A 23,272-nucleotide genomic window follows, 5' to 3' on the forward strand; every position below is an offset into this window, starting at 1 on the left:
GATAATACCAGGAAATAGAGGTCAGCGCGGGCACACCACACATGCCCCTGCAGTGATGGAACCCCTGGACAGAGGGCCCTCTCCAGCCCAATCCCCTGGGCTGGCAAGAGAGTCTAGATACCTTCTCTTTACTTGGGGCCAATGTACAAGAAGGAAAGCACTGGGCTCCTGGTTCTTTCCCAGGGTGACAGTAGGGTGGAGCCTGTTTGCCACATGAGGCCACTCATTCAAGAGGTCAGTCACTCCAGAGTGGCGGAGAAGGCTCCAGGCCTGGGCGTGTGCTCAGAGCAGAGGTACCGGGTGGGTCCAGCTGCCAGAGCTTCTGCACTACTGCCCCCCAGGTGACAACCGTGCAGAGAGTTCAGGTGCAAAGACCATCCGGTGCTCCTGTGAGAGGACGAGAAGGAGGACAGAGAAGTCAGGGCTGCTCCCATCAGGCAGGTCCTAGGAGCCCAGGATCCAGGGTAAGTGTCTTCAACCTCCATGGGGATGGGTGGCCCGGGGTCTCTGGCAGGAATCAGTCCAATGGCAGATGGCTAAGCCCTGTTTAAAATGCAGGAATTGCCCAGAGGGGCCTAAAGAGACACAGCAACTAAATACAGTATCCTAGATGAGATCCTGGAATGGAAAAACACAGTCATGGGAAAATGAGACCCAAATAAATCATGAAGTTTAGCTAATACAGTTTTTGAAAGCAGAAATATGAATGTGATGCTCACTCTAGAAGGCAACTGGGAAGTGCTCTGAAGAAACCGCCCTTGGTTTCTGTGGCATCTGATATCGCCCAGGAGGGCTAACTCTTGGTTCTGGGCTTGTATCCATCTTGTCATTTTGTTTCTTTGTTGGTTGGTACATGTTTGTTATAACAATATTAAGTATATTTAAAGCACACTTTCCACGTGAGCATCAACCCACACAAATTTGTACACTTACCTGATTAGTTCCAGTTCCGCACCATCTTGACTGCTGTAACTTCAGAGTAAGCCTTGAAGGTGGGTGATGTCAGTCCTCTCACTTGGCTCTTCTCCTTCAATATTGTGTTGCCTGTTCTGGGTTTTTTGCTTTGTCATATAAGCTTTAGAAGCAGTTTGTTGATATCCATAAAATAAGTTGCCAGGATTTTGACTGGGTTTGCATTGCTTCTATAGATCAAGTTGGGAAGAACTGATGAACTGGTATCTTGATTAGTTCTATTAATTAAACATCCAAAATTGGAAGTGTCAGAATGTGGTGGGGCGGGGCCTTGAGGTCACCTCAGGGCCCCTCTTGTTCTTTTGCCTTTGCCTCTGCTGTTGTTATTATCCCCATGATATGCTTTCATGATTCAAAACCCTTCTCGTTTTCTTTAGTTTCTTTTATCTCCATTCCTGTTTTTCCTCTTAACCCAGAGATAAATGTCCTAATGTGTTTAATGTGTGCCTTTAAAAATAAAAGCTTTTGTGAAATGTATGTTGTTGTTTTGTGTGCATACATTTTGAATTTTCATAAATGGTTTGGCATGTCCCCTCATGATCACTGGGCACAATTGCTTTGGGAGTCTATGTACTGAGGAGCAGAATGAGAGCACTATCATGGGGACTATCATGGGGTACGCACCCTTACTTTAAATAATTTGCTCTCTAGAGCGCTGCCATCTACACTCCATCCGTCAGTGTATAAGAGACCCACTGACACATTGCATCATCCACCTTTCAAACTGCCAATCTAATAGATGACAAGTGATATTACTTTGTGTTTTAATTTTCATTATGATTACCAAAGAGTTTGAGCATTTTTTCATATGCTATATGCTTGCTAGCCTTTGCCAGCCTTTTATTTTATAAACTGCCTGCATATAACCTTTACCCATTGGTTAAGGTTTGTTTTTTCTTGTTAATTTGCTGGAATTCTCTATATATTCTAGGTATCAATTTCTTCTTGCTTTTAAGCGTTTCACATATCCCAATAAGAAAGGTGTTTGTTACTTTATTGATGGTATTCTTTATTGAACAGATAATTGTATTTTTGATATAATCAAATTCATTCATTATTTTTGTTGTTATCAAATTATTTGAGCTTTTATGGTTTTAAAGAGTCTTACCCCAATCTATTAACTTTATATTTTTGTATTTATTAAGTTGTATGAGTTCTTTATGTATTTTGGATATTAACCCCTTATCCAATATATGGTTTGCAAAAATTTCCTCCCATTTTTTAGTTTGTCCTTTCATTTTGTTCATTGTTTCTTTTGCTGTGTAGAAACTTCTGAGTTTGATGTAGCCCCACTTGTCGATTTACACTTACTGGTTTCTCCTTCCTTAGAGCACGTGCTAGGACCTCCCAAGCTGTATTAAACCGTAATGGTCAAATTCAGTCAGCAAATTGTCGCTTCGTCATTCATCCTTAGGGGAATGCATTTAAACTTTCTCCATTAAAAATAGTATTTTCTTTAGGATTAGTTAACCAAATTGCCTTTGCCAAGTTGAAGAAGTTTCCAAGTTTCTAAGTTTTTATCATATACATCAATCATGACTTTCCACCTTGAGCCTATTAATGTGTTGAATTACACTGATATAGTTTCGAATGTCAAACTGTCCTTCCATTCCTGGTATTAAACTTAGTTGCTAATGATTTTCTTAATACATTGTTGAATTTGGTTAACTAATACTTTAGGATGTGCATCTACTTTCACAAGTAAATGGGCCCACCATTTCTTCTTGTATGGTCCTCCTCTAGTTTTAAGACCAATATTAAATGACCAGTGCAATTTGTGCTGTTTATTTTTGGGGACAACTTGTTTAAAATAAGAATCTACTGCTTATTGAAAGCTTTTTTTTAGAACTCATGATTAAAGCCATCTAGGCCTGGGCTTTACTGTCTGGAAAGGAGGACTTGAACCATCATTTCAACTTCTTTCTTATTAGTCTCTAAGTTTCCAGTTTCTTCCTCATATAATTTTGGCATTTCATGTTTTTAAAGAAATTTATCCATTTCATCTAGATCACCAAGTTTATTAGCATAGATATATAAATACACTTCTATGTTTTAAAACTTCTGATCTATTTTGGTTCTATATTCTCTTTTTCTGGATCAGTCTTGCCAGATTCATTTATTAATTTTTTTAAATTGGCTTTTGGTTTTGTTCATCGTCTTCATTTTCCCCCTCTATGTCATTGATTTCTGCCTCTATCTTATTATTTCCTCTTCTGTCCTTCAGAAGACCCAGTGATCTAGAGGGGAGAAATTTGTCTGGACAAAGTAGCCAGAGGAAGAGCCAGGTGAGGGGTCAATTTCCTGGTTTTTAGCCCAAAGCCCACCTCTCATGGCCGGTAACCCTCATGCCAGGACCCCAAAGTAGCTGGGAGGACCAGCTGCTGCAGCCTGGCCCTGCACTGCAGCATAGACCTGGGCTGTCTGATACAGTGGTCACGATCCTCATGTGGCTATTGCACACTCAAAATGCGCTAGTCAGAACTGAGATATCCAAGAAGGGTAAAATTTACACCCAATTTCAAAGACTTGGTACAAAAAAATGTAAAATATCTCAATTGTTTTTATATTGGTTAAACGTTGAAATGATATTTTGGATGTACTGGACTAAACAAAATATGTTGTCAAAATTAATTTCACCTATTACTTTTTTTTTAATGTGGACAGTAGAAGATTTTATGCTAACTTGTGACAGTACAGGTAGTATAAGAATATGTGAAAACTTGTGACCGTTTCGAGACTGACGGAGGTTTGGTAAACACGGATGGGAACCTGCTTTGTTTTGCAGGGATGGGAACAGGCTCAAGTCAAGGAAGGGGTTTATCCAGGAAGCATGGGTTCAGGTTCTTCCAATGCCAACAACAGGCGGCAATTCTGATAACGTCCAAAAAAAGAAGTTATCTGGGAGTCGCTGAACTGAGGGCAGCACTTACCAATCAGTCTAGGGATGGTGGTAGAGGAAAGAGAGATCTCTCAGCAATTAGCAGCAGGTGCTGCTGGCTCCGTTTCCGGCGCTTCTCCTGTGCTCAGCTCTAGGTCGCAGACGGGCCAATCTCCAGGAGCGAGACTATGATAGAGCCAGACTTCATCACGTGGGGAGACAGGGGCCTGTGATTGGCTACCACGGGAAAATCAATAGCAAGGAGTGGGACAATTTGCTACTGAGTGGGTTGGAGGAGTGCAGTGGCTATAATAGATGGATAATGATTCTGGGCTGGCAAAAAAAAGAGAGGTGTTCCCTGCAAAGGTCCCCCAACCGTCAGCATCTGTCCTCTTTCCTTGGTCAGTGTTCGTCTCCTCACATGACGAGTTTTAATAAAGATTTGAGTGACTCCCACTTCTATGTCTCTGCCTCTCTAGGATTTACCTGCACCGGAGTTCTGGCTGTTTGAGTCCTGTAAGTTTTTGCTAGAGGAGAGCTGAGTTTGAGCAGGTAGGGGGGTTGTATTGTGGGGGGCGGCTATCCGTCATGCCCTGTGTTTTTTTTCCAGGGGTCTTCGGGGCTTTGCTCAGGCCAGGAACCTAGGAGGCCAGGAGGCCAGCTGGTGGACCAAGGCGCCAAAGGGCTTTGTTGTCAGAAACGTATCCCAGCGGCGAGCAGGGGCATGGACCATAGTGAGGGGGTTACCCAAGCCTCAGCTGGCACTGTGGTGCCTCAGGAGCTGCTGGAAGAAATGCTTTGGTTTTTTCGGGTAGAAGATGGTAAGTGGTGGGAGATTGGTGGTGGGTGGTAGGGTGCACTCCTCAACACAAAGGGTGACATCTGGTTGAAGCCCCCTGACCCGGTCCCCTCCTCTACGGTAGGCTGCACCTTTCCTCCAAGTCAGGACTGAGGCTGAGGGGGTCCCAGTACACTTAGGGGTCTGGAGGAGCAGCACCCTGTTTTCCTTAGGGTGGAGTCATTTATTCCTCATCCGTCCAATCATTCACAAATATTTATTAAGTTCTTTCTGTGCACCAGGCACTGTTCTCAGCACCGGAGTTACAGTGGTGAATAAAACACAAACATCTTTGCTCTCATAGAATATATATTCTAGTGAAAGAGAGAAAATAAGTAAGACAAGCAACTAAAATGCATAGTGTGTTGGTGATGAGCTAATAAGTAGAAAAATTAAGCAGAGAGAGGAAATAAGTAGTATACAGCAAGGGTAGGTAATGTGGTCAAGGAAGGCCTCACGAGAAGGTGACATCTGAATAAAGTCTTGCAGGAGGTGAAATAATTTGCCATGAAGATTAAGTAGGGGAAGAACATTCTGGTAGAGGGAAGAGCAAATATAAAAGCTCTGAGGCTGCATCCTGCCTCATTTTGTCACAGTGTGGACAAGTCTTGATTATCCAAATTAGCCACTTGATGTATCTTCTGTTGGTAGTTGTTGAATCCAGTCTAACTGCCACGCTTCCTCCTTCCCTCTGTCCATCCCTCCATCCCTCCATCCCTCCCTCCCCCCCTCCTTCCTTCCTTCCTTCCTTCCGTCCTTTGCTGCACTGCACAGGGCCGGCCCCTGGCAAACCCCCTCCCCCGCCTCTTATCCAGCTGCAGGGCTGCCCCGCATTAGATTAGGGCTCCAGAGCAGAGATTATCTCCCTCCATGCCCCACACTGGGGTTACCTCAGAGCCGGGGTTCGTCTTCACCTTCATAAGAATCTCTCTATAACACCTGGCCCCATAGCGGGGCACAGTTGATGCTGTGAGCTGGGTCTGAGCCCAAGACCCAACTGTTGGTGGATCCGAGGGGCCCCCAGCCTCTCCTCATGCTCCGGCCCATGTGTCCCTCTGCAGCCTCTCCTTGGAATTATTCCATCTTTGCCCTGATGGCCATGGTGATCGTGATAAGCATGGTCCTCCTGGGAAGGAGCATCCAGGCAAACAAGTGAGGAGCTGGTTTGGGGGGTCTCTGGAGGGCGGTGGCCCTGCCCTCCCAAGGGGAGTCTAGGGAGAGGTCATCTAGGAGCCTTGACTGTCCACCCACTGGGACAGCAAAACATAGCCTTCAGGGTCCTTTGAAAACCCAAAGCTGTTGAGGAACTAGCAACTGCCCCTGATTACCACCTCCCTGGCCCTGGCTAGCAAGCAGGGCAGGGGCTCCCAGGTCTCAGAGGTCAGGTTCTCTGGCTCTGGCATCACACAGGCCTGGGTTCAAATCCCACCTCTGCCACTCGCCAGTGGGGCAAGACAGTCAGTACCTCCAAACCAGTTTCTCCTTCTATAATTGGTGATAATAACCCATTCCTTCCTTCTAGGACCGTGGGGTACACTCAGTGAGGCTGTTGCAGACTTAGGGATGCTGTTTAGGGGAATGGCTTGCCCTTGTCTAAGGCCAAACACAGGACTCAGATAGAGACCTGAGATCAGTCCAGGTTCCTGGGGTAATTTTAACATGTGGAACAGCAGTGCTCGTTTACCCTGGCTGCACAACACAAGTACTTGAGGGGGAATATTAGAAATACAGAATGTGGTGCTTCCCTTGAGCGATCCTGACACAAAGGGTCTAGGGTGGGACCTGAACACTGGCATTTTGTTAAACTCCCTGGATGATTCCAGGGCTGACTTTTGAGAGCTCCTGAGGGCAGGAGCCACATTTGACTCAACTTTGTTTTCCCAAGCAATTGATACAGAGTCTGGTCCTAGAAATCATCCAATAAATTCTTGGCTTACTCATCTCCATTCGTTCATTCATTCGGTCATCATTCTTTCATTCAACAATTACTATATACCCATCAGTAATCAATATCAGTAACTTTCCAACAATAATAATGATAATCCCTCTCTTGCATCTGTATCATGTTTTATAACTTTGAAAGCATCCTCATATTCTCTTATTTGATCCTCAAGACGACCCTGTAATATGGGGCAGATATAAGCTATTTATTCCCATTGTACAGAAAAAGGTCATTGAAGATCCATGGAAGGACTGGCCTAACCTCCATGCTCTTCCTTCTATGCTGTATTTTATATCATCTGTTAATCTTCTTACAGTTCTACTATAAAGTAAAAAAGTAATAACCTCGGTGCCCTTTGTTCACATTGAGAACTAGTCATTATGAACTGGTGTGGTAGTTTATCACCCATCCCACAGATACGAGCTGAGCACCTGCTTTGTGCTGAGAGTGGAAGCCATAGACAGAGTCAACCCCAACCTTCTGGAATTTCCAGTTTGGTAGGGAGACGATTGTAGTTCAGATAGACAGCTGGTCAGTGCGGACATGTAGAGTGTAGTGGGGACAGAGAGGTGGTATCTGGGGCCTGTGTGGCAGTGGAATATGAGAGGGGCAGGGTGGCGGGGTGTGGGGTGGGGAGAGAAGAGGCAGGAAGGACTCACAGAGTATACAGGCCCTGAGGGCCATCCTAAGGAGTTCAGGTTCTAGTTCATGAGCATCGGGGAGCCAGGGAAAGTCTTGGCACAGGGTCATGAAAGATTAGTCTGGATGCAGGATGTAGAAGGACCTGCACGTGTGGAGCCTTGAACAGGTGACCGTGCCCCTCTCACCTTCTTAGGAAACATCTGCCTCAGGAAGGGCAATTCAGGGACAAGGTGGTTGACCATGGGAGCCGCAGACACCGAACTGCTCCCCCTATGGGCCAAGCACATTCTCTAGGCTGTCAGCTGTTAGAACAGTGGGGTCCTTCCCCTATGGCCAGAAAGGCTAGGAGTACCTTGAATAAAACTACCTCAGAGTGCGAACATTTAGTGGAGTTATTGGTAGGAAGGCTGGCTCTTGAATGCCAGATTAAGGAAGTGGGCAGTAGGGAGCCACTGAAGGTGCTTGAGCTAGGGAGTGATGTTTGCATGACTTCTTTGGTTTGGAAAAGTAAGTAAGCACCACAGGCAGGGAGATTAGTTAGGAATTCCCTGTGCTGGTTTGTCTGGGGATGGGCTGTGGGGTGACAAAGACCTAAATAGGATGTCAGTCCTGCAATAGAAAAAATGTGGTTGGGTAAAATGAACACAGAACTCAAGAGTCAGGAGACTTAAATGCATGTCCCAGTGCTTCTTTGGCTTCCTTGAGCCACATTCCACCTATTAGGTGGAATAGGAGGTAACAATAACAGTGGAGCTCACAGACGGCTATGAGGATTTGTGTGATCACACACAGGCAAGTCTACGCTGTTTCTCTGTCTAAAGAACATCGAACACCTCAGCTTTCTCCCCTAGCAGTTCTCAGAACTGCCTACTGGATTTTCCCCTCAAGCCCTCCAACCTACTGGGAAAGCCAGTCCTGCCCCAGTGACTCAGCACCCTGCTCAGGGAACTCAGAATCAACGGTGTTTTCTCTCTTCCCAGAAATCAGAAGAAACTTGGGAAAAACAAACGAAAAGAACAAGCTCCAGAAATCCAGTATTTGGCTGAAGCCGGAACCAAAGATAACAACAACCTGAACATCTTAAGAGAGGCTTCACTCTCAGAAAAGTCAGATTTAGTCCAGGCAGAAATTAAATTAAGAGAGAAAGGTGTGTCACTGGTGCTCCTTCCAGACCCACAAGAATCTGAGAGCTAGTGAGAGTTCAGTGCAGTGCCCCCATGTGGTCAGCAGAAAAATGAACGAACGGTCGTCAAACCGAAATTCTGTTATGAAAAAAAAAACCTTTTTATTAAAATGGTTTGGTAAGTGCGAGGTTGAAATTGCATATTTGTTCAAATGGTGGTGGTCCACACACAAACAGCTTGGAGCAAAAGCACAGAATCCAGAGCCGGCCTGGGGGTCGGGAAGCCTGCTGGGACTCCTCATGCGGTGTGGAGGTCTGGAGCGTCCCTCTGACCTCAGCTTCTCCATCCACAGAGTGGACATGAAGGCTGGGTTACGGCTGTTTTCAATCCAAGCTCCTTGAACTTCCCAGAGGGGAAGGAGCAGGATTCTGGGCTCAGAATCCCCATCCCATCCCTTCCTCCCACCAGATCCCTCTCCTTTACCTGCTTCTCCTGAGGGTCTGTGAGAGACTCCCTTTGAGTCAGGGGCCCTGTAGTAAACAGTTAAAAAACAAGGCCTCCCTGCCTCTGAGGCCCTTGTCTTGATAACCATGGGATCCCAAGGGAGTGTCTTGATCCCATGTCTGAGCCACAGTGTTTTGGTATAAGCTGTGGTGCAACTCCAAATAAGTTATGTAAAAATTCACTGTAAGAACCAATAATGCTTCAGGTTCTATCTTACAAAAGTGGACTTTAAACACTGAGACCCACTGCCAAAGGTACAGGGTCCTGCTGGGCCAGACTACAAACTAGTGTACTGTGCTTCTGCCTATGAGCCAGGGGCAGGCCAATGCTGCCCACTGGGTGTCTGATACCACCAACTGGGCTTCCTGAAGTCCTGGGTGACGGTCACCGGAGAGAATGACCTTATTCTGCAGATCTGATCATTAAACTTGAAGAGGCTGGTCTTGGGGGTCTATGCACATAACCCTTAATTTAAGGGCAGGAATAAGAGGGCCCTGCCTCCTGATGAAAAATGTTAGAGCCTCCCTACACTGGACAACCCACAGCCCCCTTCCTTCTCCCCTCATCGAGAGGCAAAGGGCTTCCTGGGACTCGGTGCTTTTCACAGCCTGTCCCATAGGTTAGTTAAACTAGATTTTACTTGGATAAACTGTGGGGTTAGTGGCCTGGGGCTTCTGTGAGGTCAGAAGACAAGGGGAGGGCCAGGCTCCAGCCTTCCGAAACCTGCAGCCACCCTGCCCTTCCTGTCTGCCAGGTGGTGCCAGGACCTCAGAGCTGGTGCAACTGCAGGGCATTCCCAGGCCTGCACAGAGGCAGGACCTCGGGTGCTGTCCACCCAGAGCTGTCCACCAGGGCTGTCCGTCGGGCCTGGCCTCGCTGGAGCAGGAAGGGTGACGGCCCCACACTGCAGTCTCCTTCCACCTCAGGCTGACCCCAGTTCTCTGGGTTTAGCTGCGGCTGTTTCCCTTCAGGGTTGGGAATGCAGTGGTTACCATGGAAACCAAGGCCCGGAGTGCACTCTTGCCTGTCCCCATCCCTTGCACAGTTCGCTGGGTGTTGGGGGCACAGTTTGGTGCTAGAAGGGGGGTCCACCTTCCAGACTGCAGGGGTACTGTTCCATCAGAGGGAAAGCTGGTGGCCAGAAGCCACCCCTGTGCTGCAGCCCTGCCCAGCTGCCCAGCCTGGGATCCTACGTTGGGCCTCAGAAGATCTTGAAGCCTTTCAACAGGGTCAAGGTGGGCGCCTTGCGCTTGCTCTGGGCCCGGGATGACTTCACAGTGACCAGCTTGGCCTGGGCCACAGCGGGCATCTCCTTCAGGCTCACAGTGGAAAGAGTGTTGAAGGTGCAGCTGGCCAGCCCGTGCCGGGCGGTGAGTGGGGCCTGGTGGGGCAGGGCCCTTTCCTCGGAGACGAAGAAAGGACGGGCGAGGGAGTTCTTCTCCAGCTCCCGGCGTGCCTCCCGCACGGCCTCATGGAAGACATGCTGCACGTGCTCGAAGTCCAGGCAGGCAGAGACCTCAAAAAACAAGCACCCAAACCTGCCCGCCAAGGCCACGCCCTCGGCCTCAGTGACTTGCCTGGTGGGGAAGAAGGTGACGCAGGGTCAGGAGCACATACCTGAGTCAGTCAGCCTTGGGCCTGTACTTGACCCCAAACTTACTAGCTTGGTAACCTGGGGTTATCATCACTCTGAGGCTCAGTTTCCTCATAGGTAACTGGGATAACGACATCTGCCTCTCAGAGCTGTTAAGACGATTAGGAAAGACAATTTGTGTTGGGTGCCTAGCACAGTGCCTGGCACAGAGTCAATGCTCAGTAAATGGTGGCTGATGTCACCAAAGTCATAATTTAGGAACGAGGCTGAGTGTCAGGGAGAAGCTGGACCAAAGTCCCTGCCTAGGCCCCATCGGTGGTCAGAGGAAGGCAGTCATTCTCAGCCCCATCTTTCCTCTTCTCCAGCATGGGCCCCTTGGGCAGGAAACGAACACCCTCAGACCTGGAGATAGGCAGTGGTGTGGACTGAAGGGCGTGAGCCCACAGCGTCTGACAGTGCCTGTGGTTGGCAGTGCTCTCCTGGCTCACGGGGAGGGGCAAGAGACAGCAAGGGTGACACTTTATGGGGAGGTGGGGGGAAAGCAGAGAGAGCACCTGCTTTCAGCTTCATCCTATATAACCTCCTGTCATGGTGGGACTGAATATTTGTAACTGGGAAGGTGCTGGAAGCTTCTGACCTGAAAGCCACAGGAATCAAGGTAAGAGGAAAAAGGAAAGAAAACTGGCTCTTGGAGATGTCAGGTTTCCAGAGAAGGAAGGAACAGGGGCTCCTGGAGGTCCATTGAGGCTGAATCTTCTGACCGCCCTCCACTGCTGACTGCCCCACCTGCCATTCCCGAGGACAAGGGCACAGTCCTCAAGAGGGGAGGAGACACTGGGGTCGGTACCAGTGGGAAGAGGTTTCTGAGCCAAGCTTAATTTGGCAGGAGCAAGGAGTGGGCCAGCTGCCCAGGAGAGACGCCCTATCAGACAGAGAGAATGACGGGGACAAGAAGGGGCAGAGCATCTAATCCACTCCCCACCCAGGGCTGGTGTTCTGTCTGTAGGTTCATTGCTTCCTGAGGAACCCCTTTAAAAGAGTACTTGGTATTATTTGCTTTTCTGATGAACTTTGTCACTGTGGGGGTTTGAATAATGAATTTGTAGAAACCAGGACCCCATGCATCCATGCGTGCACATAAGTGCGTGAATGGGCAACACAAGCATGAAACATTATTCTGTTTATTCTTACTCAGTTGCAACCTAGAGGAAATCTTATCAGGGATTTGGGAACTACTGCTCTGACCTACATTTTACCTTCTTAGCTGCAAGACACTCATGAGAGATACTGACCAATGCTCAGCTAAGTTAGAGTTACTGTGCCCATCAAATTCCAAGCCACTAACTTTGGAACCTGATCAAAGAAGGAAAGGGGATAAATTGTCATGATTTGCTCTCAGGGAACTGATGCTGCTTCATTTAACCCCCATATTCCTTGTTATTTGCTCCCAAGCTATTTTTACACAATCCCTTTAGCAAAGATTGGGATCTAAACAGTAATCTAGTTTTTTCCTCAGACTGAAAACTGATTTATCATCATCTAGTGACCCCGCTTTCATGCTCTGTGGGTTCTGTGATTCCTCAAAGACCACCTTTTGGCTTTAAGATCACACAACTTCCCTCACTGCCTATGACGGACTTTGTCAGGGTCTGGGGGCTTGACCACCTTTGAAGGCCCCTACAATGTTCCCCCTTCATGAGTTGTACCCTCTTTTCCCACTGCCCATCTGACCTGCTCTATACCAAGGGTCCCTTCCTTCTAATACAGCCAGTGGGACTTTGGGCCCTGGGAGTGACCGGCCATGAGCAGGGAGGGACGGGCGGAAGGCTGGTGGAAGACGCCGTACCTCACAGGTGGAATGGCCACATAGGATGAATGTCAGTGTTGGAGAAGGCCACGAGGATTGCTCATCGAGTGGAGGCATCGCAGGCTCAGATGCCTCGGGGCCAAACAACTTAAACGTGTGGAATGGGTGGAGGTAAGCCATGAGGAATGGTGAGGCCTGTGGACACCTGGAGACAGCATGCCCCAAGCTGCCGGAGGGTGTTCAGGTCTTTTAAAATACTGTGTAGGCAAGCAAAATATGGCAGCAGTGTTTAGTGGTAATATGCCCCTGGCCCCGTTGTGACCTCTGATTCAAATCCAGCCCTTTGTGAGAGAACCAGTCCTCAGCACAGCCAACTGTGGGAGTGAGCCTGGGTCCGTATGTGGCCGAGGCGAGCGCTGGTTGGACCAGAGCAGACACCTGACCTAAGGGGTCAAACAGAACCTCTCTCCCCAGAATTAGAATTGGGCACTGGATAACCAAATAGCCATGATGAGTAGGAATGGAAGACTCGGGCAAGAAAGGGTGAGGCGGAGGATGGAAGGGTGGCCCCTCTTCTGACTGGGGTCCAGCCCCTGTGCACCCCAGATGCCCTTCCCTTCTCACCCACGGCTGCCTGGAAGCCTGTGCCCACTTACCCTTACAACACAGCGTCTTTCACCTAAATTCAAGGGGATTACTCATCTCAGCCACCAAATAATCCCTAAAGATGATACCCAGGCTTTACACGTGAGGAAAGTGAGCTCTGGAGACGCGGGACAGACTGCCTGTGCTCACCTGTACTGGGCCATGTCCAGCTTGTTGCCCAGCAGCAGAGCAGGGGGCCCACGCTGCGTCTCCTTCGCATGCGAAGCGAGCAGCTCTAGGTAGCTGCTGCTGCCCTCAAAGCTCTGGCGGCTGTCGACGCTGTACACCACCAGGAAGGCATGTGCCCAGTTTAGGTAGCGCTCACAGTTCCTGGGGGTGTCCTGGGGGCGGGAGGGGGGCCTTGGTCAGAGACTTCACCTGAGCTGGCCCATCCCGACCCCCCTGCTCCCTGGGTCTTTGTATATTGTTCCCCAACAGAGCCCTTTTCAGTGGGGCACTTGAGTGTGGATTTGGCTTGGTGTGAAAGGAAACATTGTTTCATGAGCCCCACTCCCACCACCCAGCCAGAGACTTGAAGACCTTGGCCTCTGGGGCCTGGAGCCAGGACTCTGGCAGAGCCCCTACAGAGATATGGCTGTCCCTGGGCACCCGCGGTTTAGGCTCATGCTCATGGCTTTGAACCTTTGGCTTCTGGGAATAACTGACAGGCAGCCTTGTCAGGGGTGGTGAGAACAGAGGGGAAATGTGTGTGCCAGGAGGCACGTGGGCCAAGTGGGGCCTCTGAGTAAACATGTGTGTGTACCTTCTCCCTGTGTGCACGAGCACCAAGCCCCAGGGCACAGGATCTCAGAGCTCATGCCGGCAGCCATCAGGCCCCGTTTCTCGCTTGGCAAATGAAGAGACAGATTCAGGCCCCAAGATGCCTCACCAGGGTCACATAGTGAATTGGAACTTAAAAGCTTTACAAATTCCTATCTGAGGCCCCCACTCTGGGACCAGGACTTCTCAGGAGGCTGCAGGGGCCCTCTGCTCTCGGTGGGTGATGGGGGTAACATTACCGGGTCTGCAGTGTCCATGACCCTCAGGTGGACGGGCTGGTGGTCCACAATCTCCTCGGAGCTGTAAGTGTCCTCTGCAACACAGACGGTCAGCCTGGTCAGGGGCAGGGCAGGCCAGGCCGTGGCGCACTGGGTCTGAGTCCCGGCTTCTCTCTGGGCTGGACCCCTGTGCAGCTCTGGGGACCTGCTCTGGGACTGGCTTTGCTGGGATCCCCAGAAAGGCTTTGGCTCTGCCCTACGTGGAGGGCAGAGAGCCTTGTTCCAAGGAAATGCTGCTCCACCTCTCAGGGCTCAGAGCACCAGAGGCCACTCGCAGAATACGCCAGGGGCACGGGACTGTGTTCTGGGTCTGCCCACCAAGCCTACAGGATGGAGTGTGTGGCCTGAGGGCCCAGTTAGCAGCAGAGGCCTCAGGGACTACGCTGCCAGCCCCTCCCTCCTAAACCCCAGGCTTCCCCACCCTTTCCGCCTCCAACCACCCTCCCCGGCCCACAGTAAGCCCTCAAGGACAACCCTTCCACTGCCCCAGAAGGGAAGGAGAAAAAAAGCAAACAATATGATCGGGGTGGGGGGTGGGGGTGTGTCAGGCCCCATTTAGAAAATCCCAAAATTATCCATGTCAAAATAAACGTGGAAGAGTCTAGTGGAGTCAAAAGTTCTAGGTTGGAGATGTAGCATCAAAGCCAACTTCACCTACTTTCTAGCTGTGTGACTTGCCTGAGGCATTTATTTCATCTCTTGAGACTCTGTTTTCTCATCTTAAAATGGGGATGATGTGATGACATCGGCTAACAGTTTTCAGGGTTTCACTCTGTGCCAGGCACTGTGCTGAATGCATGTCCCTGCCCTATGTCACAGGGCTGTGTGGCACTGGGCGGGTCGGTGGGCATGGGGCCTGGCCCACACCATAAATTCCTGGTACATGGCAGTGGGCACTGTGGGGCTCCCAAGTTTACAGGGCATTTCACATCCCTAGGTGACATTTTTTTTTCACTTTTTATTTTGAAGTAATTTTAGGCTCACGTAGAAGTTACAAAATAGTACAGAGAGTTCCTCTGTACCCTGCACCGCACTCCCATTGTTAACACCTTACATAACCCTAGTACAATGATCAAAAACAGAAAATTGACATTGGTACCACTCTATGAACTAAAGTACAGACCTTATTTGGATTTCATGAGTTTTAACTTTTTTGTTCTTTAGTTCTCACGACCTCAAGCCTTAGAAAGCAGCAAGTAGTGGGCATGCAAGAGGCCCTCCCATCAATACTGGCAATCTTTCTCCCTACCCCCAACCTGCCCTTGTGCCACCAGACCTCTTGTGTGAGTGCACTTGACCCTCACCTTTCCCTGGACGTCCCCATGCCCCGGTGACCTCAAAGAAGACCCCTCTGGGCAGAACTGGGGCCCTCCCTGCCTTCCTGGCAGCAGCCACTGTGAGAAGAGTACCCCCCAACCCTGGCTGAATTCACAGTTAAACACTTTTCTCTGAGGGTCACTGGCAGCCAAGCCAGGCCTGTACACATGCCAGGTCCACTAGCAGCCAGCAGGAATCGCAGACAGCTCCCATCCCCAGCCTGTTGTGGGGACTTGGATAAAGAGCAGCATTCATTCAAAGACAAAAAAAATCTAATGGAAAATATGCCCCAAATGTTTAACTATATTTGGTGCAAGAAGAGCTGCCCCTAGATGCCTACATCTTGTTCAGATTTTCTTTCTTTTCCTGCCAAAGTTGTCTGATGCACCCGTTAGGTGCACCATAGCCCTCCAACCCCAAACAGGTACTGTGTCCTACCCAGTCCAAGGAAAAGTATTAGCCCAACCTTGGTCTCCTGTAGTCCCTCAGAGCACAGCAGCCTTTCGAGATCACTGTTAGCTCCACTGTAAACAGATGACAAAGGAATGAGGCCCAGAGAAGGAGGGAACTTGCCCACAGCCACACAGCTCCCTGTCGGTAGAAGGAAGCTTGAACTTGGGTCTTCTAGGCTGGAGGCAGGAATCTCCCTGTAGGGACCCTGTAGGGAGTCTCCCTGTAGGGACCCCCTTGCTCCATGGACCAACCGATCCCAGAGCTCTAGCTGGGCAGAGTACAGGGGAGGAGCAGAAGCTCCCAGCCCAGGTGAGGATGTGGAGCACGCATGCGGGAGCAGGAAGAAGCCTCGGAGACCATCTTATCCAGCTTCTCTCCCTCTGCAAGTGAGGTGACTCTGAGGGGGTGGGGGCCCCTATCTTGTCCTCTCATCTGGATATTCTGGGGTCCTTAAACATACAGGTTTCATAACTCCTAGTTCTAAATAATATCCTAAAGAGTTTAACGCTAAGAGAGAGTATTTTTCCCAAAGTATTTTTCTCTCTGTTACAGTAATAATAGCTTTTGAAAAAGCACCAAAGAAGATCTCGTCAGACTGTGTGTAAGATGACGCCTCAGAAATGGTGCCTGTATCCTTGCTGCAGCAAGATGAGGACAAGAGAGATGAGAAGCTGTCATTCTTCCCCGGGCAAGCCAGGTGAGATACCTCAGGCCCTCAGTGAGAGAAGGGTGTTCGCCTGGAGACCTCTGCCCGCTCCTGGAGCGCTCAGCACAGGTCAGGTCAACCCCTTTCACAGCTGCTGAGCCCCTCGGCTCCTCCCAGCTCTAACAGTCACATCCCACAACAAGGCACAACTCTCACCCAGACGGAGCACAGTCTATTAGTCCCATCTTCCAGATGGGGAAACCGAGGCCCTCAGAGCCCAGTGCCACACAGACCTCAGACTCCAGGCTCTCTGTAGCACACGCTGACCTTAGTGGAGAGCAAAACTGGAGTGGTGTCTCATCTTCCTTTGTACTTGAGGTTCTCCAGGAGCTTAAACAAATCATTGACTCAGTTTCTTTACCTGTGCAAAGGGGGCAATAATAGGAGCTCTTCTTTCAAAGGTAATCCTAAAGCCAAGATTCAACCCATGTTTAAGAGCATTTAAACACGTGCGTAGTATTACACTTTATGCTGGAAATGGGAATGAATAACGCAGGTTCCTCCCTCAAGACGCTCCCTTTGACCTCAAGTTCTTGGAAGACATCTGAAAAGAGGAAAGAGTTGTTTTACATCTCTGGCTGCCTATCTCTCCTCTTGGAAGTTCAGGCCTTTCTCCACAGAAGGAAAGGTTCTGGTCCCAGAGTCCCCGCTGCTACCAGAACCAGCCATGGGACAGTGGCCAGATTGTTGAGACAGATGGACAGAACCCCCCAGGAGTGGCACTGGCCTCCCAGAATGGTCGGGGGCAGAGCATCCGCCATCTGTCCAGTGCGCAGGCTCTCAGGGCGGGGTGAGATACCAAAGGCTGAGGTGACTAACCACTGCAGGGCTGCTGCCCCCGAGGCAGTCCTCTACGGGGACAGAACTCCCGAATTACTCAGTCCAGAAGCTCAAACATCACTACAATAGGCTCCTCTGGTGGGACCCTGCAGGAAGGGTACCGGCTGGGGGCAAGGAGGAGGAGACCAGTGGTGGGTAGCTAGATAAAATACAGGATGGGCAGTTAAATTTGAATTTCACATAAACAGCTAATAATGTTCGTTGTAAGTATGCCCCATGCAATATCTGAGTCAGGCAGAATCTGCCTGTGAGGCACCGTCCTTGGGAATCCCGTTTTCCCTTCCCAGACACTGCTGAGTGCCTTTCCTTCCCACCTTCCCCAACCTCCCCACCGCCTTGATTCCCCCACTCCGCCTGATTTCATGTTCTGGCTTCTCCCGACACTTCCCCAGCCAGCACACAACTGCATCCTGTGTCCTGCTCCCTCGGGCCCTGACCTCTGCTAACAAAATGGGCTCCCCTCTGACCTTCGGAGTGACTTTGGCTCAGATGCCTCAGCCCCTGGGGCCTACTTCCTCCACTGTAGCACCAGGGGTTGTGTCAAAATGCAGGTGGTCACATCAAGCTTGGAGAAACAAGCCCCTTAGGGAGTGAATCACCTGTCCTGCACTCCTGACTTAACTAGGGGACACCCTCCACTTTCTCTGACACTCTGGGGTTCTGTTTAAGATCTCCTTGTAAGAAGGAATTCTGCTACTTAAGGAAACCATTCCGAAAACCACCAGACTAAAAAATAGCTCGGAGGCCCTTCCTGCTCGGACACTGGGATTCAATATTCCAGCCTGAACTGAGGGGCCAGTGGGCGCCGACGGCTAAGGAGCTCTTTCCTGCAGGTGTCACAGCGACTCTCTGAGGCCTGTGCAGAAGTGCTCTGTCAGGAAGGACTCCAGGTTGTGCTCCTGAGCCCTGGGTTTCCTCAGAGGGTCCCACAAATGCTTTATTCAATTCTTGTGAATGGAACAACCCTAATACAGCAACCCCCGTTTTCAAAAAGCCAAGAGCACCCAGACACCCCATCTTTCTCAGTGGACAGTTTACAATAAACAAATGTTATACATGTGGGTTTTACATACATGTGACATTTATATTAATGAAATTCTGCTTTTTTTAGTTTTAGATATTGGGGTCCATGTAAGAGGTTATTTGAGGAAAAGGTCCTGCTGTGAAAAATAATGTTTAAAAACACTGATCTGATTAATCTGAGGGCATCTCGGCTACCTCAGATGGGAGGCCATCTGAGGAGGAAGGAGAAGTGAACATGTGCTGAGTGTCTCCTGTGGGTCAAGTACTGGGCTAGATCTTTTACATGTGTTAGTTCTTTAATCTTCACAGTAATTCCCTGGGATAGGTATTTTTATGCCCATTTTACAGATGAGGAAACAGAAGCTCAGAGGGGTTAGGTGACTGCTTCAAGGTTGCACAACCATTAAGTGGCAGAGGCACAAGTCAAACTCAGCTCTGACACCAGCACCCCTTTTTCCAATGAACCATCATATGGCTATAAAACAAGACTGGTTTTCTTGTGTGGTTCAAAAATTGGTTCAGAAGCCGGTACCACTAGAGAACTTCTCAAATGTCTTGTTCAGCTTTTCTGGAAAAGTTCATTAAGTGGCCATCTTGAAGGACACTACTTAGTGGATGTGGACATTCTGCTATGTTTGACTTTTTAAAAATCTCATCACACCTCATATTTTAGGGCAAATCAGCCCTTCTCAGTTTTCTTAATTGGGCCAAACCCCACGTTGTCCGGGGTAGGCTGTGGAAGGGTGTCTTTTCATAACTTGAAACATTTTACCGTGTGGGCCAAATCACCCTGAGGTTTCTCCCCTCTGCTGCTAGATGTGCCCTGGTCAGGCCTGGGCCCACCAAGGGGTAGGTATGTGTGTTGGGGGGATGCAACAGTAGGAAAGGGGAAGAGCGGTTTCTTACCCAAGTTGGGGTCATATTCACTGATAAACCTTCTGGTAAGAAACTTCACGGTCAGGGCTGCAAGAAGCAGAAAGAAGTTGGTTCAGTCTTCCCTGCCATGTCTAGCGGCTGGTCCCTGGCGGCTGCTCCTCTCGTTTGAGGGAGGCCTTATCTAGCCTCTGTGACCCCTGGCCGACACCAGTTCTGTGGGGGAATGAAGCTGGGCAGCTGAGGAAATTGGTTTGAGAGGCTCAGAAGAAACCAGAAATACGGGGAACCACGTCCCTCCATTTGCCTCCTGGCCTGGGATCTTTCCTTTTCTTTTTTAATGGCAAGGAAAGCAGTACGAGGCAAGCCTAAGGGATGTTTGTGAAGACCTGGACTAAGGTGTCAGGACTCATGCAACCAGTTACCCTAGGATCAGCTGCTGAGACCTTAACTGAAGGGAGACGTCTTCCACTGGACAAAGCACATAGATTCTGAAATGTGGGGCATTCATCCCTGTTTGGGGTACAAGCCGAAGAGAGAATAAGAGTCGAGTTAGCAGTGGATGATCCCTGGGAGGGGAATGAGCCCAAGTGAATACGCTCTGGTCCTCAGGCCTCTGGGTCTCAAGTCGTGGCTCTGTCCAGGGCCTCCACACTCCTCAAGGGTGTCTCAAAGCATGTAAAACTCGAAAATGAACTTCTCCTGAGGTGGAAAGCATTACGAGGACTCTGATTTTGTTCAGAACTTAGCCACATAAAGCCAAGGGACAGCCAACTATTATCCTGGACTCGTACGAAGTAACATGATATATATTTTTTTAATTCTTAAAATTATTTCCCAGGATTCCTAACAGTGTCATTTTGCAAACTAATACCCAGGGAATACATACTTTAAAATTTAAATTCCTTCATTTGTGTAGTCACTGGCTGAACTGTACCAGTGACAGAGCTACAGATAACAATTTTCAAAGGGAAGAGGGCACATTTTTTCATAGGAACGCATGATTCAGTCTCCTCTCAGAACCAGGGGGCTGTCTTCAAAAGTGGAGAGCAGGCCCCCCAAGTGAGTCTCAAAGAACCCTCTGGGGAAGGAAACCCATAGTTAGCTGAGCCCATACTGGCCAGCCGTGCCCGGGAAAACAGTTGGCTGTCACTGGAAAAGAGCCCCTCTGCCCTCTAACCTTCAGCTGCCTAGGACTGTGAGTGGCAGGAGGAGGGGTGAACCCTTTTTCTGGGTCTCTATGGTGACACATCCCCTCACTCCCCACTAACCACCATAGTTCAATATGCTCCCAGAAAGTCAAGAGAGGCATCTGACTTGAAACAAATACATTTGGTAAGAATGCACACTTTGTTTCAGAATCCCAGGGAACTGGAGTGGGGTATGGGGAGTGGCGCCTCCCTGGGAAATCCCAACAGCCCGTGATTTCTACCACCTCCCTTCAGGGTCCTGAGGCTCCGTCACCCCCAGCCTAAATCAAGGGATAGTAAGGCTGTGGGGACGCTCACAGGAGCCCTGGGCTGGGGATCAGTGCCTGACGGGTCCCCTTGGTGCCAGTCCCCAGGGCTGACTGCTGGCCCCAGCGAGAGGAGATGGAAGGTGGTGGACGGCAAGAGCAAGGCCAGCAGAGGACTGGGAGACCCATGGACAGACGAAGCGGGGAAACCGAGGACGTATAGCTGGGGTCACAGACACTGAGGACAGAGACACAGTGGGGAGTCAGAGGGAAAGACAGGCAAGGAACAGGAGGCCAGTGAGAGATGGGGGAGCTGAGAACAGAGCAGAGAGAGGACCAAGCCACGGAGAAACTGAGGCAACGAAGGAAACCACAGTCTCACCCACCCCGCCTGGGGGAAGGAAGCCCCAGAGCCAGCGGAGGAGCCTGCCCGCACGCGAGGCCACAGCATCCTCCGCCCGCGCCCCCTCCGGGTCCCCGCCGGGCCCCCTCCTTTCCGCCCCCACCCCACTGATGGACTTGCCCACCCCACTCACCGGACTTGCCCACCCCGCGGCGCCCCAGGATGGCTAGGTTGACCTCGAGGGGCGCGCCCTGCGGCCCGCTGCCTGCGCGGGGTTTCCCGAACACCGAGGACATGGCGACGCTGCCAAGGGGGACGAGGGTCCGCGGCCAAAGGCCCCGAGGAGCGTGCCCGCCCGTCGGGGCCCTCGAGAGCGGGGCGCGGGCTCCCCTGACGGTCGCGAGCCCAGCCCCGGCGGTGTCAGCGCCCCAGGCCCCGCGCCGAGCGGGCTGCGTTCCCGGGCCGGGCCGAGCCGACAGGGAGGAGGGGCCGGTGGAGCCCGACGGGCGGGGCCGCCCCGAGCGCCGCCAAACTCCTTGTCCGGGCTGCCCGAGCCCCCCGCGGGGCGCGCTCACCCGCTCTGGCGCCGGACCCCGTCTCGGGACGGAGCGCCCCCAGACCCGGCGGGGAAGGACAGGGACCGGAGAGAGGGAGGCCCGAAGTAGGGGAATAGAGGGAGAAGATATTTCCAGCCTTTCACTGAATCTCCACTCAATTCCTTCCCACCAGCAAGAAAATCCACCCCTCCCTTTGTTCTTCCCAGTCGGCTCCGCCTCCTCCTCCGGGAAGCCTGCCGGGTTCAACTCCAAGCCCTGCGGTTTCTCTAGGTCACAGCCAACAGCCTTGGCACACAACTTCCCCAACCACATTACCCTGGGGTGTGGGGACTCTCGGGCATCGCTGCAAAACTCTGGCTCCTAGAGGGGGAGGAAGAGACCTCGCAATCATTTCATGGCCATTATGGGTTCAGCTTCAAAAAACCCCGTTTAGCCCCTTCTGGATCCCTGTGTTCTCCCTGACAGGCGCTAATGAGTTGCATGTGTCTGTGGCCTAGTGTGTAAACGGGGCACTTTATTTGTTCCAAAACCTGGCACTCCCTCTTGCCTATAATGATTCTGGGCTTGGTGCATGAGCCTGACTGGGGTCACCTGTTGTTCCACTTGGGACCCAGGGTAAATCTGGGCATGCTGGAGACAGCGCAAAGGGCCCACGTGGGCAATCTGGACACTTAGGATCTAGTACCTGCTCTTCCGCCCGCTGACATTGGGCAGGTCACCTCAATTCTTTGTGCTTTGGTGTCCGCATCTATAATACTAAAAGGAAGGGGAAAATAAACCCAAAATTCCATAATGTGAATCAGCCTAATAGAGAGTGACTGAATCAGCCGTGGGTTCCAGGTCTGAGTGCTTTTAGAACCTGTGTGGCCTCTTTTGAGATACACTCCAGGCTAGAGTAGGGAAGGGCGTGGAAGTCTCAGACACCTCTCACTGCTGCCCTTCTCCCTCCAATCCCTCACCACCCACCAGCTAATGTACCCACCCAGGCGCAAAGGAAACCATGGAAACCCAGGGCAGAGGGCAGAGTCCAGACAAAGCCTGATGGTAGCACCTTCGCAACCACGAAGGAAAATTATTTTCCAGGACAAAACATGAACACTGACTCAGCCTAATTGTGTTTTTGGGAGATCATGATAAACCAGCTGTGTTATTGAGACTCTAAGGTGTTGGGACAACTTTGTTTAGATTACACTCTCAGGCCAGAATGCTTGCAGAGCTAAAGGCCAAGGGTTTTCTTTTGAGTTGCAGGAGGAGGAAAAAGTTGGAGCCAAGTTCCAGCCACATCCCTGGGCTGGTCTCAGCCCTGTGAGGACGGACTTGTTCAGGATGGGGTCTAGGGGAGAGAATCAGTCTCACTAGAGGACTGCTGCAGAGAAGGCAAGTTGTGGCCCCCATAGGCCCAGTAGTGTGTAAACATGGGCTCTGGAATAAGCTGCTTTGTCCTTCTGGGCCTCAGATCCTCATCTTTAAAATAGGGATAATACTAAGAGTTATATGAGAGAACATGAAAGTTGGGCTTGGCCTGTGGCCCGAAAAAGTAAATGATAGTTCCCTCCACTCCCCTTGGCTGTGAATAGCACATACTTCTCCCCCACCTACCAAAAAGCCACAACTGTTTAGTGATGAGAAGTTTGGACACTTTAGGTCAAGAGAGAGGTTATTCCACCAGGGCAAGCAGCCAAAGCTGCCTTATTCATAGC

At 50.3% G+C, this 23,272-nt stretch overlaps 2 protein-coding genes and 1 long non-coding RNA gene across 5 annotated transcripts; 1 reads left to right on the plus strand and 2 right to left on the minus strand.

Moving 5' to 3' along the window:
• Positions 1 to 120: 120 nt before the first annotated feature.
• Positions 121 to 4,321, minus strand: LOC130679616 (uncharacterized). Of its 2 annotated transcripts, none has more exons than XR_008992640.1 (2): positions 3,903 to 4,321; positions 121 to 387 (listed from the first exon to the last, which is right to left on the minus strand). It is a non-coding gene; the product is annotated as an uncharacterized LOC130679616 (long non-coding RNA). The 2 variants fall into 2 exon arrangements; XR_008992639.1 differs by lacking the exon at positions 3,903 to 4,321 and adding an exon at positions 934 to 1,547.
• On the plus strand, positions 348 to 8,580 carry SLC51B (solute carrier family 51 subunit beta). 2 transcript variants are annotated; one of them, XM_036932385.2, is made up of 4 exons: positions 348 to 464; positions 4,461 to 4,671; positions 5,750 to 5,840; positions 8,253 to 8,580. In XM_036932385.2, exons 2-4 carry the CDS (start codon positions 4,575 to 4,577, stop codon positions 8,464 to 8,466), a joined length of 402 nt encoding a protein of 133 aa, XP_036788280.1. In that variant the 5' UTR covers positions 348 to 464; positions 4,461 to 4,574; the 3' UTR covers positions 8,467 to 8,580. The 2 variants fall into 2 exon arrangements, with proteins under 2 accessions (XP_036788280.1, XP_036788276.1); XM_036932381.2 differs by lacking the exon at positions 348 to 464 and adding an exon at positions 4,330 to 4,366.
• Positions 8,552 to 21,514, minus strand: RASL12 (RAS like family 12). The gene is made up of 5 exons (XM_036932380.2): positions 21,209 to 21,514; positions 19,250 to 19,306; positions 13,966 to 14,039; positions 13,097 to 13,287; positions 8,552 to 10,477 (listed from the first exon to the last, which is right to left on the minus strand). Exons 1-5 carry the CDS (start codon positions 21,309 to 21,311, stop codon positions 10,102 to 10,104), a joined length of 801 nt encoding a protein of 266 aa, XP_036788275.1. The 5' UTR covers positions 21,312 to 21,514; the 3' UTR covers positions 8,552 to 10,101.
• Positions 21,515 to 23,272: the final 1,758 nt, after the last annotated feature.

Source organism: Manis pentadactyla, chromosome 11 (assembly GCF_030020395.1).
Source record: "Manis pentadactyla isolate mManPen7 chromosome 11, mManPen7.hap1, whole genome shotgun sequence".
NCBI lineage: Eukaryota > Metazoa > Chordata > Mammalia > Pholidota > Manidae > Manis > Manis pentadactyla.

What these genes read in the sequence shown, in the direction of transcription:
- SLC51B (XM_036932385.2), top strand. Translation starts at nt 4,575, where the DNA reads ATGGACCATAGTGAGGGGGTTACCCAAGCCTCAGCTGGCACTGTGGTG. An exon ending in GTTTTTTCGGGTAGAAGATG is followed by an intron (nt 4,672 to 5,749) that starts GTAAGTGGTGGG and finishes GTCCCTCTGCAG; the next exon opens with CCTCTCCTTGGAATTATTCC. An exon ending in AGGAGCATCCAGGCAAACAA is followed by an intron (nt 5,841 to 8,252) that starts GTGAGGAGCTGG and finishes CTCTCTTCCCAG; the next exon opens with AAATCAGAAGAAACTTGGGA.
- RASL12 (XM_036932380.2), bottom strand. Translation starts at nt 21,311, where the DNA reads ATGTCCTCGGTGTTCGGGAAACCCCGCGCAGGCAGCGGGCCGCAGGGC. An exon ending in TCATGGACACTGCAGACCCG is followed by an intron (nt 13,288 to 13,965) that starts GTAATGTTACCC and finishes TCCCGCCCCCAG; the next exon opens with GACACCCCCAGGAACTGTGA. An exon ending in CTGGACATGGCCCAGTACAG is followed by an intron (nt 10,478 to 13,096) that starts GTGAGCACAGGC and finishes CTTCCCCACCAG; the next exon opens with GCAAGTCACTGAGGCCGAGG.